The sequence below is a fragment of the Copidosoma floridanum genome, unplaced genomic scaffold (assembly GCF_036245765.1).
Source record: "Copidosoma floridanum isolate Cflo_tuat_1 unplaced genomic scaffold, Cflo_Japanese_pri ptg000019l, whole genome shotgun sequence".
Classification (NCBI taxonomy): Eukaryota; Metazoa; Arthropoda; class Insecta; order Hymenoptera; family Encyrtidae; genus Copidosoma; species Copidosoma floridanum.
Window position 1 is genome coordinate 12,666,011 of NW_028321896.1, and position 18,320 is coordinate 12,684,330.

Consider the following 18,320-nt stretch of genomic DNA (forward strand, 5'->3'; position numbering starts at 1 on the left):
GAAATGTATTGTATGTTACCTACATAAGTGTCTGTGGGAAGACCACCACCGAGGCGAACGTATCAATTTGCAGGGAGGCGCATCGCGCGCACAAACGATATAATGTACATTATACATTGTAATATATCCACGCGGTACAAGCACTCTCGGCGTGAAATCTCGCGATATATTATCTTTGGTGTCTCCCCTTGGTTACCCTCTTTTTTTTTTTTTTTTTCGCGGGTCCACATCCCATGGACCTCTGCATTTGTATTTGAAAACAACGACAATGCAGGCAGTGAGCCTCGATTACAAAAGAGAAACACGTATACGTACATACAAATGTATAAGGAAGGCGAATCAGGTGGAACGGCCCGTCCGCGGGGGGTCGCCCCGAGAACCAGGTTCTCCCTCTCGTGAGGCATGTTGACTTGATTTCCTTTTTGTCGTGTACCTTCCGTCGTTTGGCTTTCTCCTCTTTCTCACGTCCGGATGGGATTTCAGCTCTCCGGCTTGGCGAATTTTTTTTGCCTCTCTCACTCGCTTTGCTAGTCCAAACGAATCCACTCGAAACCCGACTTGGGAAAAGCTACGTGTAGGTACCGCGCGTGAAAAGAACTTCTAATTAAGTTCGAGGGGAAAAAGAAAAAAAAAAAAAAAAAAAACAGCCGCGCGCGAGAATCGGCGGGTTTTTTCACACGCGCGTGTGACTGAAAATTGCAGGCTGTGGGGAAAAATTAGTCTCAATTTGCGGGAAGGACAAACTCTGTTTTTTTGTTTTTTTTTCTTTCGGCACGCGCGCGAGAGAAGGTAGCCCCTTTGGAATTTTCGCGAAATGACGTGTAATGATGGGTGTGTGCAGAGAGAGGAAAGGAGGTGCCAAGACGCGATGGTGTCAGCGTGTCATTATCCCCATATTTTGTCATTATACCTGTACACGCAAGCAACGCGACTTTGGATCATCAAAGAAGAGGCTTATATATTCGGTGCACATTGTCGTTTCCTCCTCTCGCGCTTCTCGGCTCGCCGGCAATAAATACGTCACTTGGCGTTATTACCGTCATTATCACCGCTGTTCGGCTGGCTATAGCTCGCTCTACTGTGTGTGCGAGTTGCATGCGATTACGACAGCTCGGTTTTCTTGGGACGCGTGAAAAGCCGAGGCAGCACCACTTATACATTGTGGTATACATATCTTTTGTAATATGCGTCAGAGTTGCGTTTTTGTTCTCTGTACGGGTGTACGTATGTACCATATAGATTTTCCTCGTAATTTTCGGAACAGGGAATAGACGGGTATGTATGTAACAAAACAAAACTTGACATTGTTGGTTGCTCATTACATAATGATGTACCTATACGTAAGTCGCGTATCTTGTGGGTGCGTGTGACGGTGCGTCTAGCGTCTAGTGAAAGAGTCCAGTCGGGCGAAAGTAATTCGTTGTTCCTCTCGCGTGTACTATTTTCAACAATAGGTATACTTGGCTGACAGCTACGTAAAGTGAAGACACTGTTTTCTCCCAAGATAAGCCTTGGAAAAAAGAGGAACGTAACAAGTTACTAAAAAAAAAATTTCCAACACCGCGATTACGCGCAAGGAAATGTCAAAGCTACGCTATACGTACACCTAATACCTGCTCTACTCTACAATAGTATATACAACGTCGCTGCTCGATGTCACGCGAACTCTTAATCAACTCGTATATAGGTATAATATATATATATATATATATATATATATATATATATATATATATATATATATATATATATATATATATATACTGTACGTATAGTTACATGCAGTGGTGCACCTATAGATGTATAAATGATTCTCAACACCTGTATGCTCCTCGTAGCCTGTAATGTGAGCACATGGTAGTAAAGTAAGAGTAAGGTGTGCACCATGTGCACTCTTTGAGATATAATTTTCAATTTGCTTACGCAAGTCTATACGTTTTTTTTTCCTCCTCCGTTTGGAGGTGTACAAGTTTTCAAAATTTCCTGATGAGTATAGACAAAATACATTTCAGTGCTTACTTCACACCTGCTACATGGTTATATCTTCCAATATATTTTCTTGCAAAGTACAGCTTTGTATGAATTTCAATAGAGCTCAATTGAAAAATACACGAACCTTATGTCTTGTGTGCTATGAATATACGAGCATCGACAAGTAAAGTCATTAGTATACATAATAGCATTGTAGAGCTTCAAGCGTTTGGTCGATGTTTTTTTTTGTTTTTTTTTTTTATCGTGTACAACGCATTCTTGGACTTTTATCATTCCTCTAAAGAGGTAAAATTAAAATCGCCAAAACCATGATAATTTCCATAAATTGTACAAGTAATTGTATTGCGTTTCTGTATGGATGTATACATTTAGGGTTTAATTCTCACTTTTTCAAAGTTGCACCACCAAGCGAACAAAATAGTGCACGTGTAGTACAACGCAACCCACACACATGTAATGCAATACACCTACCCGCGAATACTATTGCGTTTAATGCTGCACGTGAGTTGCGCGCCCGTAATTATAACAGGCGACGACAACACCTGCCGGCAACACGCAACTCGAAACACACAACATAATATATATATATATATATATCACATACTATATTATACACTCGTCGTAGTTGGACAAAGACAAGCTGGACTGACGAGCGCTTTAACCTTCTTGCGTCTAGGTGTATAAATGTAATTGGCCCGCGTATCGTGCACCCGATTCGTCATATTCCGTGATCGACCGATGGATTCGCCGACAATTAATCGCCCGCATTGGTGCGCTGTGCTAGATTTATACGTTCGACGAGACGCGGCGTGGCCTCCCTTTAGAATGGGGGAAGAGGGGGGGGGTGTGGAAAAAAAATAAACGGTTCAACTCCGATGAGGATGTGACAAAAGGTGCATTTGGAGTTGGGGATGGCTGGCGAAGCCAAAGTCTCGCGTACACACACGGAAGGGTGGGGGGGGGGAGAGAATACGAGGTAATACTCGTCACAGGGACCACCCGTCGTCCCAGAACATGATGACGATGAAGCCGCAGAACTGGGTCGCGAGGAAGGTCTGGTAGTGCCGGTTGTTCCACACGAGGGCGCCTATCAGCCCGTGCACGAAGAAAAAAAGGCCAAAGGCCAAGAGCTTGCGGACCAACAGGGACTCGCCGCGGCCGCGTTTTTGGCTGTCCAGGCGCTTTCGCAGTCGCTCGACGAAGCTCAGGTCTTCGGGAGTGAGGGCCGCCGGGGTGGTTGTCGGGCGTCGACACTCGTCAACTTTGGCCTCGCACGACTTGCAGATCTGTCGGTTCATCGGGTTGCACTTGCCCGGGCACACGCGGCGCTGCTCGTCGCACGGGTGCCTGGCCCTTTGCTCCATCGCTACAGGGGGAGGCTCCTTCTTGACAATGGCTCGTGGTAACCTCGAAATTTCCCTACCGATTCGCCCCTTCTTTCAGCCTTGGATACACAATAGCTACTATATTAGGGCGTTACTCGTAATTTTACTTTATAATATATATATATATATACCTTGGGCTGTCGGGTTTGTCGTGCTCATACTGCCAAATTTAACAAATCCCTCCGCTCCGGTCGCATCCAGCGGAACAGTCAATTTTCGTACCCTCGATCGGAAGTAGGTCGCGAACAAACGAACACCAAACACCTTTTATAATTATATATAAATACTGTACACCTATATATATTTGTGAAGAAAAAACAAAAAGTAAAGATAACGATATGATTTGGCAGGCGGATGTTCCCGACGTGTCGGGTGTCGTTCAGCGGCCTAAAGAACGACAGCCAGTACGCGGTGCTGATGGACATTGTGCCGGTGGACAACAAGCGCTACCGGTACGCCTACCACAAGAGCTCGTGGCTCGTGGCCGGCAAGGCCGACCCGCCGGCGCCGGCGAGGCTCTACGTGCACCCCGACTCGCCCTTCAAGGGCGAACAGCTCAGGAAGCAAGTCGTCTCCTTCGAGAAGGTCAAGCTCACCAACAACGAGATGGACAAGCAGGGACAGGTATGTTGTGTACGCCTCTTTCTTTTTCTTTTTTTTTCCTTTCATTTGCCGATGACGTATCAGCGTGAGTCTCGAAAAAGCATCAGATATACACGCCGCGGAGTGCACTGCGACTATATAAATATATATACATCTGTTTGGGAGCTCGCGGGTGTTTGTTTTTGAATATTGGCTGTCGATTTTTTTTAAGTGCGGTGCAAGCTGATCGTATTAGATTTTGAGGAAAGTACAATAGCTCCTACTCCTCGCGCTCGTTAATTTCCGCCGAGTCACTCCCTAATAGAGTTCCATGGGAGCCAGGATGGGGTGTAGGAGCGTTGAAAAATTGGTTTTTCTCTTTCCTGTGCGTCATCAGCTTGAAACTCGAGCTTTTTTTTTGGGGAGCCTTGGGCGTGCCTGTGACACACTTTTCCGAAAATCGGGTCCTGGATTCCGGCTAGGTCAGGCCCGCGAGGACAAGGACACCCGTACGGAAGAAACAAAGAAGGAAAACAACGCGCATTCTTTCGTCCGATGCCGCAAAACGCGGGCGCGCGTGGAAGCCCTCCTGCGTTATATACACGTTGCACACTTTCGGCCCAAGGCTGGTGTCCCGTTGCGCGGCCACGCGTACCCAAGGTTCTTGTGACCGACCGACCGATCGAGTGTAGACTCTTTTTTTTTTTTTTTTCCTGCTACGAAGATCACTAACTACCTCCCCCTGGCCGTGCAATGACAACTGCAGAATTAGACCGGGAAGGCCACGGAAAACGCGCGTGTTTCGTCCTTTTCCATCCTTTTTTTGTCGTGCCGTTGTGGCTCACGCGAAGAAGAGAGTCGGTAGTTCCACGTGACGGGTATTAAACGCTCGCCGCGGCACGAGCCGTGTATATACGGTTGACGTGCTGTTGTAGGTGCCAAGGGTCGTACATAGGTGTGTATATATGCATGTGGGATCGATGCTTGGCCTTCCTCCATTGAGGGGAGCTCCAGAGGCCATTATTGTGCCCCGTTGGTTATTGTGCTCTGATTGCCGGTTAGGTTCTTTTTTTTCCCGGTACAGTTCCTGATGTCTTTCCGTTTAATTTTGTCACGGGACGCGTTCGAGGAACGCGTGGACTACTTCTTTTTTTTTTTTTAATGAAACGAGGAAGGTGAACAAAAAGCATTGAGGAGACGTTGGAGGTCGTTTTCTCTTTTGATTGACAAAAAAAAAAAAAAAAAAAAAAAAGAAGAATAAGGCAATTGCGAGGGTGTGCACGCATCAATTTCCACCTGATGCTAATGAAAGAATGAAACAGATACAGGCGAGACTTACCGCACGAGCTAAACTACTAAACTGGACCGATGACTAAGCAATATGTTCGTGCACTTACTTAAACTTAAACACATGGGAGATGGAGGAACGAAAAAGCGCTCTCGTGCCTCTATTATAAATATATCACAAGCGAGAAAACGCCGGTTACAGTGCCATTACAATGTCGTTTCCATACATCATTTCTTTGCTACTTTGATTTAACGCGAGTGATAAGCTTATAGTCGCCGGTGGTCAGTGAACTGATTATACCATAGTATTGTATACGTATGCATATGTTTGCCTATACTTTTAGATAAACGACGACGATTTAGAATTAAAAAAAAAACAAGATTGTAACAGATGAACTGCCACTTTATACATAGAGACAACAATAAGTAGGAAAAATTTCAAACTTTCAACGACACAGCATGTATAAGATGGCGGTGTTCACTGGAGGCAATAAAAAAAATGTATGTACGTACATACACACCCTGTTTCGTGTATATCTATATGTATAGACGCCTCACACGTATTTCCAATTATGATTATTCGCGCTTCGCGTGCGATAATCGTCCATTAAACAAGTGGGTACACCTTTACAGGTATGTATAACCACGCGCGTGTATAGCGTACAGTGACGCCTGTAATTTCCGGGAGTTTACTGCCGCGCCAACTTAACGACAATTAAAATGACAATGAGTCTCTTCTTCTTGCCTCCGGGGCTCTCGTGCTCAACTCAGACCAGTCGTAAAAAAAAAAAAAAAAAAAAAAAACGGAAAAAACGGCTTATCGCGATGTAGGAGGTATTGGGATTCCAAAAGGTCACCTGACTCTCGCGATTTATGTATATAGTCACTTGGGGGAAAAATAACACAGGCCTTGTTGGTGCAATTATGTTTTTATTTTTTTTACACATTCAACGATTGTAATACGATAAAAGCCTTTCAATAACATATTTTTGAGGAGATAAAAATACCTTGACTATTTTTTTCCAACTCAATTAGTCTTTTGCAGCTTAAAACTTTTCTTTGAAAGTGCGAAAACGCACATTTAACCTTACCAAAATCCCGCTTGTTTTCCTATGTGTATAGTCGGGAACGGGAGAATTTTGTAAGAAAAATAAAAATATGATTGCCCCTACAAGGCCTGTGTTATTTTTCCCCCAAGTGACTATATATATCGCGAGAGTCAGGTGACCTTTTGGAATCCCAATATAAGGAGTTGGACGGAGAGGAGGTGGGAGGGGCGCGCGATATAACGTCGACTTTACGAGAGAAAAGTATACAGGTACGTTTATATACCCGTTCGCGTATGTAAACGCTCTCGCGAGAGAGAGATAGAGAGGGGGGGAGGGCCTCCAGGGAGCAAAGGTGTTCACGCTAAGCCGATCCGGTAGGTCTCTCACAACCTATATGCATTTATACTCGCACACCCAAGGTAAGTATACCTATACTTGTGGTATAAGTGTACACATATACCTATGTATACACGGTGTCGCGGGAGCAGAAGCAACAACTCGCGAAAGAGCGTGCCTATCTCCTCGTAATAAGCCAATAAATTGAATGGGCCCCTGCCCGTCCGCGCGCCCGGAGCATACAGGGTATATATAAGTATACATACATATAGGCGTACGCTTGCCCCCCCGGGCGGGGGGGCCCTTTGTCATGCTGATGACGTCAAGGCCCACGCCTACATGCGTGTTCCTTCGCACCCATAAAATATACATATATATGTATATACCTACACGCACGTATAATTATATTGTATGTGTTGTAAGCCTGCCTACTGCATAGGTATCCAAATGATCCCGTATAAGCACTCCCATATTATATCCATATACGCAATGGCCATGTTGGTGGTAGTATAGGGGGCAGACTTGTCGTTTCTCTGTATATCTATGCGAGTGGAGGTACAGTGCGGGAGGGTTGTCTTGTTTTTCCAAGCGTCGTGTGTATATACATATACATATATAAAACTGGCGTGCAATCAGTGCTGGGTCGATGGCAACCGCGTTACGCGAGAGATGATGCGGTAGGTAGGCTGGCCGTGCACTCGTGTGGCTATCGCGATAAGCAGACTTACGTGAGAAACGTGTCGTCTACTGTATAATATATATACTCGAGGGGGGGGGGGCGGGGGGCTCTTTTTCTTTCTTTGGCTCTCGTGTATAGGTGCCAGGGATTTATATATCATCGGCGCTGCATCTGTGCGTTATTTTTAAGTGCAGGGCTATTTATTCGCAAAGAGATTTAGAATCGTCGTCGTCGTGGTCGCCGGAACGCGGAGGAATTAAAAATACATCGCGGCGCAGCTCGTTTGCGTTTTGATTTAACTGCGCTCGTGAGAGCCCCTCTTGGGGGCGAAGGGACGTGTGGACATTATTTAAAAATTTAACACTTTGGATCGCGAGTGACAAAACATTCCGCGTCTGTGTATGTGCGCGCGCGCGTGTATGGGCGAGGATAAATTATCGAGGCCCGCGTTTTCGTATACGGGAGAATATAAGAAAGAGAGGGAGGGAGAGGAGAAATTAATAGCTTCCGATGAAAGGGTCGTTTGCGTGTGCAGGTTACACTTGGTATATACATATATAATATGTGGTAGCTGGTGTGATTTGAGGAATTCTCACAATCTACATTTGTAGGTATACAACTATCTCACCGGTATGTATATAAAAAGACTTTGGGATTACTGTAGTTCCTAGTGTTTTATACATTTTTTTTTTTTTTTTTTTTTTTTTTTCATGAAATCGCTTATAGATAGTAATGGGCGCAGTAGAAAATTGGCCCATTGATACCGAGCTCCACAGCATATAAGTATACCAAATTGGTAACCATCGGTTCGTGCAAGAGTTACGGAAACATGGTTAGATATAGTCCCGAACTTCACCGAGTCTCAGTAGTTTCGGGACAATCGCGTCCGGGATAGATCAGTAATGCGGTACACCCACGGAAATGCAGAGAAAAATGAGCGACAGGTCAATCGCTCGTACCGATGCTGTACGATTACAAGACCGGCGCAACGTCAAGTTGCTGATATGTACATGTTGTACTCTCTGTGATCGGGATCAACTTTCTACATCCGATTGCGTATCCTTTTTTGTTTTTTGTTTTTAATGGTATAGGAAAATTCTTTCGCTCCCGTGGAAAGAAAAAACGAGATCCATCTCACGCGCGCGATCGATGGATACCCATTAACTTGTTCTCAAACATACACCGAGTAGTTCTGGCCCCGAGGGGGGGGGGGAGTCTTTGAAGACGAAACAAGTGGCCATCACACATACGCAACTCCAGAAGCAGTCAAGTTTTCCTCGTCTGTCTTTTGCTTTTTAGAGTCAGTGAGCAAGAGATGGAGAGAGAGAGAGAGGGAGGAAAGCACATTCCTGATGCGAGCGTCGACCACTATCGCGATATTATAAGAGAGACCCCCGTGGCGAGGCTACTGCCGGTTAGTAGATATACATAATGCGCGTGTGCTTGAAACCGATGCTGCTGTACCGGTGGTCCGCCGCGGTTGAAGAAGGAAAAAGAGAGAGGCTCGCTCGGTTCACCTGCAGAGGTGCGATGTATACGTGTTACGTGTATATATATATACGCGAGCTCGCCCCGTGAAAATCAATTATACCCATGTGCACGTACACGCGCGTTTCGTACGAATATTCCCGTGGATTATTTCACGCGCGATGTGGTACATGGTGGATCGATGTTCACTTATTTTTGGACGCAATGGTATTATGTATCCGAGCACAGTGAGACCCGCGATGAAAGGCGCATCGAGGAAACGGAGTCGCGGAAAAAGCCCAATCAGCGGGGCGTTTCGTTGCAGGTTGTATATATATATGTGTACAGTTTCCATCCGACGCATCGTTTCCTCTGTTTTCGCGCCTCTCTCCCTCGGCTCGAACAATGCGCGCCACGCGGAAAGGGAAGAGAGAAAAGGAGCAGAGTCGAGTTACGCTCGGTGACTTAACGAAATTAGCTGCACGGGGGACCACGTATTCACATACATGTAGCCGTTCCTCGTTCCGTAACGAGAGTTTTGTAACCTATAGGGTATATTATATTTATGCACACGTATATATAAGTTGCAGGGTATCGCGAACCGCGTTCTCACGATCTACAGTACCTATACATGTGTACGAGCGTGAGTGTGATATTATGTTGAATTGCTTGTGAACCACATGAGAAAAGCGCTAGATGGGTTGGCCGGCTCTTTTGCTCACAATGGCTCTCCTTTGCAATATTTTTGGATCGATCGGGTGCTGATTTCTTTTTCATCGGGTATCATTTCGCTCCAAGTGGACGTGCACGTAAAGTATATAACATATCAGACGTGCTGTAGATGGATATTATTATATATGTACGTACTGGTGTATTAATGAGAGGAACTTGTCAATGAATGGGTGGTGTGGACAGTTATGAAAACGGGAATGCGTATACACGTTTTTTTTTTTTTTTTTTTTTTTTGGGTCCCCCTTTCTCCGTTTTGTAGACACACGTGTATATGGGCACACACGCACCCGGTGGAGCATAAATAATCCGTCGTTTGGCCCAAAGATCCCGTCTCTCCCTCCCGCTCTCGAGTGTTAAAATCATTTTTATCGGCCGCTTTAAAACCGGAAACGCGTTAAGTAAATCTCGACGAATCGACGATACCTCTCTCTCTGTTAGTCGCCTCTGGCGAAACGTGTTCGTTTATGTATATGTATGTATACTTTCGACCCACACGTTACAAATAAGACGGCGACGACGACTACTTATGTTTTTCCAATCAATGAAAATTTCATCATTCACACTCTTGCCACTACACGTCCTATTAGAGGGGAAAAAAAAAAAACATCTTTGAAATTCAAAATATCGCTTTGAATCCATTCAGCTGATGTATACTTCTTCGATGGTGATCGTAGAGGAAAAAATAAAATAAGCGCTATAAATTATACAAAATCACCGAGCTCGCCTCTGCTCGCCCGTAGGTATACACTAACTTGTGTTTATAGGACGAAAGAATCTTTTTTTTTTTTTTTTTTTTTTTTTTGGTATATGTGATTTTAAGTGTTGCGCGACGCAGGTTCGTGTGCTCGCGTACGCTGCCGCGTGCAAGCTTGAAACGCAAATAAATGAATAAATTTCCGAAGCGAGAAGCCCGTTTCCGGGTTTGTGGTGGCAGCTCCGCGCGGAAACGCCTCGTCTTCCCCGGTCCGTTATCGTCAAACACACGTCGTTAAGATATCTTGGAAGGAAAAAAATCAAGAGAGCAGCGTTTCAACGCTCCCCTGTGGCACACCGACATTGGCTTTCAACGGTCGCTTATATTATGCGTGCCTTGGCAAGATGACTGCGGCGACGACGAGTGATAAGTGTCCGGTTCTCTCTCGCGTGTATCTTTTTTTTCTTTTTCTTTTTCTACATCATTTTCAAGGATTAAAATAGAGAGACCAACTCCCCCCCGGGCGCGCTCGCGCATTTACATAATTTAAGAATCGTCGTCCAGCGACTTTACATTTCACGCTCTCCTCCGCCTCCGTTTTTTTTTTTTTTTTTTTTTTTTTTTTTCTTCCATAAGTGTGCGCTCCTCCAAACGACCTGCTAAAATTCTCGTAAAACACATCGGCCTGCAGTGAAAACGTATAAGACCTTCGTCCGCGATATAAACAAGATAATTTTTTTTCCAGATTGCGTTTCAAGCATCAGCATTATACGTATGGCGAGTGCTCGAGTGTGCAGCGCGAATTTCAATTTCGCAGTGCGCGTCTCGGGTAATCCAGCGAATCTCCTCGATATTAGAATATTATATGCGGCCGTCGTCGTGGTCCGATCGAAGGCACTATCGATAAGTGCTCCCCTCCCTCCCTCCGCGGTAAATAACAGCTCGTGTGTAATGCAGCTACGACGACGCGCTTTTTGCGAGGGAGTCGTTATTTATTTTTAGGGAGGGCCGATCGTTGTTTTCCAAAGAGTGGAAATAATCCACGACGATGATGATAAATTTCCGGATTTCTCTCGGTCGACCCGCGCCTGTTTGCACTATAATATCTCGACTCGCATCATCATCATCATTGTATTTATTTATTTTGTTTTTTCATTCATACGGAGACCCAAAGGAGAGGTCGTTTGTTTCCATTCCTCGCTCTTTTCGTAAATATTTCACACGTATGGTAATTGGGATATCGCGAGCCGCGTCGATCACTTTGTACCCAATAACCTGCGCGTGAATCCTTTATCGAATTCATTGAAAAGTATACTCTGTACTCATGTAAAAAAAATACACAAGTGTACCTATACATTACTTCCGAGAAAGTTACACCAGATGTTGCTGCGTCGTTGTTGGTACACGCCACATAGAGAGTTTATACGTATAGGTATATAACTATCTCGGTACGGAGTTGAATCATCTCTCTCGTGTAGCTCCGTAGAGTCGTGCGTCTGTTTGCCCAGTAGCCGGACCGTCGACCTATTTACAAAACCAGCAGCCATCCTCCGCAGGAACTCGACTCTCTAACGCATTTACATACGTACACATACACTTACAGACAAGATTGTATCCATCGACGGATAGAAAAAAAAAAAAAAAAAAAAAAAAAACATGAACTACCGTTCGCGGGTAATCGAGCACTCGATCAACGATCCGTCAATCAGAGAGGTAGGAAAAGTATAGACGGAGGAAGGAAAAAAATACACACACCCGAGAGAGAGAGAGAGAAAGAAAATAAACTCACAAGCGGGTATCCCAAGAACTCGTCACCTCGACCGATCGAGAACGAAAAATAAGCGGGACAGCAAAAAACGCTAATAATCCCCGTGTTCGTGCTCGAGTCTCGATTATTAGTAAGCTCGGCTCGCTCCGTGCGCCTGCCTTATACTCATATACATAAACGCGCATTGCGTAATCGGCGTGATTATTATTGCGCCGCGCACCGATTAACGAGCGTAAACGCTCTAATATATACATATATAGTTGCGTGCTTTTGTGCCGAGAGCTCGTGCACGTGTGTATAGGACATAATATACGCACGTACGAAAAAAGGGTGTCAAAACGAAGGTGGGCATTGCAGAGTATAGAGACATACACACCTGTACCAGATATTATATGTACCTATATTGTTTCCGCGTGCATATTATAACAGACGTAAAAACACATCGAAGAAAAGCGAGCCGCGAAATTTCGAACGTCCCGCGCGGCTGTTTTACCGCCGGCTATATTTTAATACATGCACGCACCTGTACTATGTTGTAACAACGCTGAGCGAAGAGAAAAAAAAAAAAAAAAAAAAAAAAAAAAAAAAAAAAAAAAGTGAGCCACAGCCGTGGTATAAACGGCGGCTTAATGCTGCTATCAGCGTGTATTACATGGCTGGCGCGTTGTTTGATAAATCGCCACATGCAAATCGGGCTCTCTCGCACTCTCTTTCGCTTTCTGTATGCGGGTGCAAGCAGTAGCGCGGTACATTATCAACTCATCTGCGTGTGCATACGATAAATATATACATGCGTGCATATTTTTACTATATGGATGTATATAGGCAGAGAGAAAAGAAGCTCTGCGAGGTGTGACTGGATGAAATGAGGACTGGGTATGGATGATGTATTGTTTCATATCGCAATTTGTGTGTTTTTTGCTCTCAGGGAAAAAGAGAAAAAAAAAAAAAACTGTTAATTTGTAAGTAGGTATTGATCGTTACTCGAAAGAGATGGAAAAACGATAGAAACGCGACCCATTTCCACGCGCGGCGATTAGCGTGTAATTATGGCATTCGAAGCGCGCGCGACAAGTGTATGTTTAACGGGTACATCGGTCGGTCAGACGTTTACCTTTTTTTTTTTTTACCCTGTACGTACCTGTATATAATATGGCTATGTTCCTTCGAGCTATCAGTTTATCACTCGGCGTGTGTTTCGCAGGGGGAAAAAAAAACGAAAAAAAAAAAAGAAACAGAAAAAATGTGTTACAATTTTATCCTTGTGCACGTATAATATGGTACTTGGGCGCGCGCGGTCTAATTGCTTCTCTTGCTCGTGAAGCAACACGAGTTTCTTTCGTTTTTTCTTATTCCTCGAAGCGCGACGATAAATGCACACATATACTTAATCGGTAGTTCATGTATACCGTTCGTTCATATTGCCCGCGTGTGCGATACAATGTGGGTATATCGAAAAGCCAGCAAATCGCGAGGGCTTTCGGCGCAGCTTCCTGGGACTGCAGTATATATATATTGGGAGTCGTCGGTCGATTAGTGAATAATCGAGCGGTCCCATCGCACATTCTGTATCTGGTGCCATCTGTATACTACACGAGTCTCGTGGAGGGAGAGGAAAAAAAAGGTCACATCATCGGTGGCTAAGTGGGTACAAAAAGCAAAAGAGGAGACGACGAGGGGAACGGAGAGATCTGCTCTCGGTCGGTCTACCGGGGAAACCACACATGAATTTTCACAAGGTGAAAATCATACAAAACATTCCACACAGAAGAATAATACTTGTATACGAGAGGCTCCTCTTTGCGTCGTAGGTATTTTTAGAGACAAAGAGAGAGGAAGGCGGGAATGAGTTATCCGCGCTATAGGGTACATGTACCTACGGACAGGTTTATCATAGATCTTCAAAGCCGGCTGGCTGATGCTCTTTTTCTCTCTTGTTCCTTCGTGACGATCCGGAGGCACCTGCACACGCTTGTATATCATATACGTATATTATTAATGCATATACACTCGCTGCACGCGTCATAGAGCGAGCTGCTGCTTGTACATACGCATACGTATATATAATGTACGCAATGCATCGCCGACGAGTGCACACATCATATCGCGTGGAAAGGAGCGATTTCTTACCGTGTATACTCTGCTCCCTTTCTCGCGTGCAAAGTATAATTTTTTTTTTTTTTTTTCTCCTTTTAATTTCGTCGAGGAAGCAGTTCTTTAAAAACGCATGCGGCGTGCATTTCGTGCGAAAAGTGTTGTACCTGCGCGAGAGGTGTACGGGGTCCGGGGGAGAGAAGAAACGGTTTAGCGATTTTGCCCGAGAGAGCGCAACCCGAAATTTTCTAATTATAGCCCGTAAGCGGTTGCGCGCGCGCGAACGACCGGCCGGGAGGATTATTTAAAGGCGCGAGCGAGAGTCGTCGAGGAGTTACGCCGCGGACAGGAAGGTGTTATTACGAAATTATTAAGAGAGCAAAAGAGAGGAGGAGGTGAAATACCGACGATTTCTGTCCAAAATGATTTTATGATGTGTTCCACCTCCTCCTTCTTTTTCTCTTTTCTCCTCCTTGGCTATTACGTATATACTCGTCCGCCACCCCCCTTTTTTTCGTTCGCACATTGAGAGAACCATTAGCGATGGAACCCGCATCGATTACTCGTTGTTTCGCTAACACGTTGAAAATGGAGCAATTGGGCTTTCCGCACTTAGTATGAATTTTCATACTGCATCGAGCAGTTGCACCTATAGGATTGCTCTTGCCAAAAAAAAGTGGTTAAAAAAAAAATATATATATATATGTATTAATGCTTTTTAAAATTATTTACGATAAAGAATGTCCATATACTTCAAGTATTGTTATATTGATAAAACAAATGGATCACATTACATTTAGATGAGAGAAAAATTGTAAAAACTGTTCTACACGTGGTCATTATAGTTGCGGGTCTCAAGTTCTGTATCTCTATGCATTTTATCGTATACACTCGGATAAAAGTCAACGCGAGAAATCGTCGGGGATAGCGAAGCGCAATAACCCGTGCTATTTTCCCTTTTTTTTATTCCTATCTTTTTCTCATCTGAACAAATCGACGCGATAGCAGTATCGCTCGCGTGAAAAGAGGGAGAAACCAGCTTATCTCTCTTCCTCCGCCTTCGGTATAAACACGTGTAATTACGCTCTTCGTCGCCTCTTCGGAATTTCCCCGGGGGGGGGGAAAAAAAAAAAATTTCCTCGAGTCTGAAAAGCGGCTGCAACCCAATTATCGTTGTAATAAGGAGAGAGTTATCCTGCACACGCGATATATATACACCGAATGATTCGGTCTTTGCGGTGCGCGCTGGCACTTATGACCATGAAACTCGAATGGGAGAGTCGCCAGACTTACAAGCGAGGTATAGGTAAATAGATGCCAATCTTTTTTTTTGTCCCTTCTCCGTTAGTGCATATCTGTATAGTACTCTCTTCGTGTGCCATTGGTGTGAAAATAAACAAGAAATAAGAGCGGTATCACCGACCTGTAGTCGTCGTCGTCGAGTGTAATGGAAGATCTCTCATACCTCGTTCGCACCTCCGAAGATAGTGTACCGAGATCGGTTATTGTTGCGCCATACCAGTACCATCGAACTTTTTCATGGCTGGTCCCATCGCCGTTGTTTTGTATTTTAAATAATTTTAATTTTACGAGACAAAAAAAAAGAAGAAACCATTTTGCTTGAATAACACGTGACGAGTTTACGTGGAAGCGATACGTATACGTGCCGATTATTTTATTTATTGTTTTCATTACATCGAATTTAATTGCGATGTCACTTACCAATAAAAACGACGTCGAGAAAGACACCGAGTCCTCGTTTTTGTGCTTCGTCATTAAAATTGTGTACGTACACAAAATCACGGGGTTCGCGCGTTAAAAAAATAATATAATATCAGCAGACCTCGTTGAGATTCCTGAAATTCGCATCACTCGAGTTGAACGTATTTGTCATTAAAACAACCGAGGTGGAAGGGAAGAAACGAGGATTTCTCGATAAGTCGCCTCGTTTCATTTTCCCGTGATTATTACACGTCAATTTACAAACTCGGCGCGTCGACGAACGTACCAAGAGTATACAAATAAAACGGCAAGCTCGTATATGCTCGTATTTTGCTGCTCTCGTTGCACATTACTGTCGAATCCCGGAAGCACACATACACATATTAACTTGGGTGTATGTATAGGTAAAATAACGAGAAAGCGACGCAACGAAATTCTCATGTAAATCGATGATGATGCGAGGACGCTCTTTCCTGGAACTCGCGTCGATTTAGATTGTTTTTTTTTTTTTTTTTTTCTTCTTTGTTCTTAGCTCCGATATTCGGACGTAATAATCACTTGGTCGTCTCGTTTCTGTATTTTTGCAGATTATACTTAATTCGATGCATCGTTACCAGCCGAGGATACACTTGGTTAGGTGCAGGAACAACGGAAACGCCCCGATTACCGATCTCGAGAAGGAGGAGCACAAGACCTTCATATTTCCCGAGGCCATTTTCACCGCCGTCACCGCTTACCAAAACCAGCTGGTCAGTGTTTTACCTACATATTTTTATTATTATTAACATTATTATTATTATCATCATCATCAACGTTGTTACTACACCGTTACTATATTCCATTCGATTCGAGCGTTTCGTTAAATTTTCAACAAGTTACACATACCCATATACGTCACAAGACACGAGAGATATGACGTATTATCTCGATTGTATGATCGGGCAGCTCTTCGAGTCATTAATATTCATAATTTCGAGATGATGGATCTCGAAAGCTAGTCGGTCGAAGGAAGCCATTAAAATGCCATTGTGTCGAATCAATGTTTCAGATAACGAAGTTGAAAATCGACAGCAACCCGTTCGCCAAAGGTTTTCGGGACTCCTCGCGGCTAACGGACTTTGACCGGTAAGTTTCAGCCTTAAAAACACCACTGTTCCGTATACACTTCTTGTACCAATATAATATATACATGTAACAACCCACTGTAAGTACCTATACGTGGCTCCCGATAACGGGTCGTTTCAAGAGGGAAAAAGAAAGAAATGTGTGCGAGTGTACACATGTATATGTATAATCTCGTTACGCACAAATAAAACGTGTATAAGTAGCGCATTGCCGATCTCGAGGTGTCCACTAAATTATGCGAGATTAAATCGCTCCGCCGCGCCAAAGTTGTTGGTACAACGTTCGCTAAATGATCAGCGAAGCAAACTCACGGCAGTAGCTCGGCTTATCCGTCGTGCACCTGCAGTTGCCGCTCCTCCTCGTCCCTCTCTATCCGCGCAACGATGGGGTTGAAAGACACCAGCGACCGAGAAAGAGAAGCGGTATTTTATTGTACCAAAATGCTTAGAAGTTGGTGTATTATAATAATTACGTACCTTATAAGGGGAGTTTTTGTTTCATTGGATGTTCGCATGTGCCGGGAAATTTGTCGAGCGGTTTTGCCGACTGTTTCTTTTTTCGTATTGTCACAGCCCGCGCAGATGTTTCACCGAAAGTGCATGTGTCTGTACTAGCTATATATTCATTTCGTTTTTGCGGCCAATCTTCTCGTAGTGTATGTACATGTAACGCACGGTAACGCTGGTAATTAGCACTCGTATTTTTATTTTTTTAATTTTTTTAGCGCGTTTTTGCCCTCTCTCCTTTGCTCTTGGAGCTTCCTTTTCATCATTATTTACATAATGCTTGTTTTATTACGTGTATACATGCCGCAGTACACGCGAGGATAAAAATATTGCGATATTGAGATTAGGATTTTTTTTATTATTATTATTACTTCGCTCGTACACGCGTAATAATATATAATGTACATAATTAGCTTATTAAATTAGCTTGCGAATAGAGTAGTTAAAACGTGAATTACGACGCTGGAGGAAGAAGAAAAAAGGAAGGGGGGGGGGGTGAAAAGCAATAACGATCGCGTCGATAGTCGGGCCCGAAAGAAATGCACTTTCGGGTGGTACGTGGCAAAAGTTCAGCAGCAACGACAACGACGGGCTGAAAAAAAAAAGGGGGAAGAAATTACCAACTACAACAAAACCGGGGAGCGCCCATCATCGTGGACGAACGAACCGTATGCCGCGGAGCATTAGGATTTCACACGCGATATCGGAGCGGCGGATATCTCACTTTCGCGAGTTTTCTCGCGCCTCGCTAGCACGTACTCACACCCATGGATATACCTATGCGCGTGTACACGGAGCCTGACAGGCTGTACCTTTTGATGGCATAATCAATATCACGTGCACGCGCAGCTCGTATCTGATGCCCGTCGCGAGTCTCGAGGGAAAGAAAAAAAAAAAAAAAA

At 44.2% G+C, this 18,320-nt stretch overlaps 1 protein-coding gene across 1 annotated transcript in view; it reads left to right on the forward strand.

Annotated features, from left to right (window-relative positions):
• LOC106643331 (uncharacterized) overlaps nt 1-18,320 on the forward strand; it is a 51,907-nt gene that overhangs the window by 14,419 nt on the left and 19,168 nt on the right. The window contains exons 3-5 of the mRNA XM_089593241.1: nt 3,728-4,001; nt 16,375-16,536; nt 16,836-16,912. Coding sequence (XP_089449367.1) covers nt 3,728-4,001; nt 16,375-16,536; nt 16,836-16,912 — 513 coding nt within the window. The remainder of the gene's footprint in view (nt 1-3,727; nt 4,002-16,374; nt 16,537-16,835; nt 16,913-18,320) is intronic.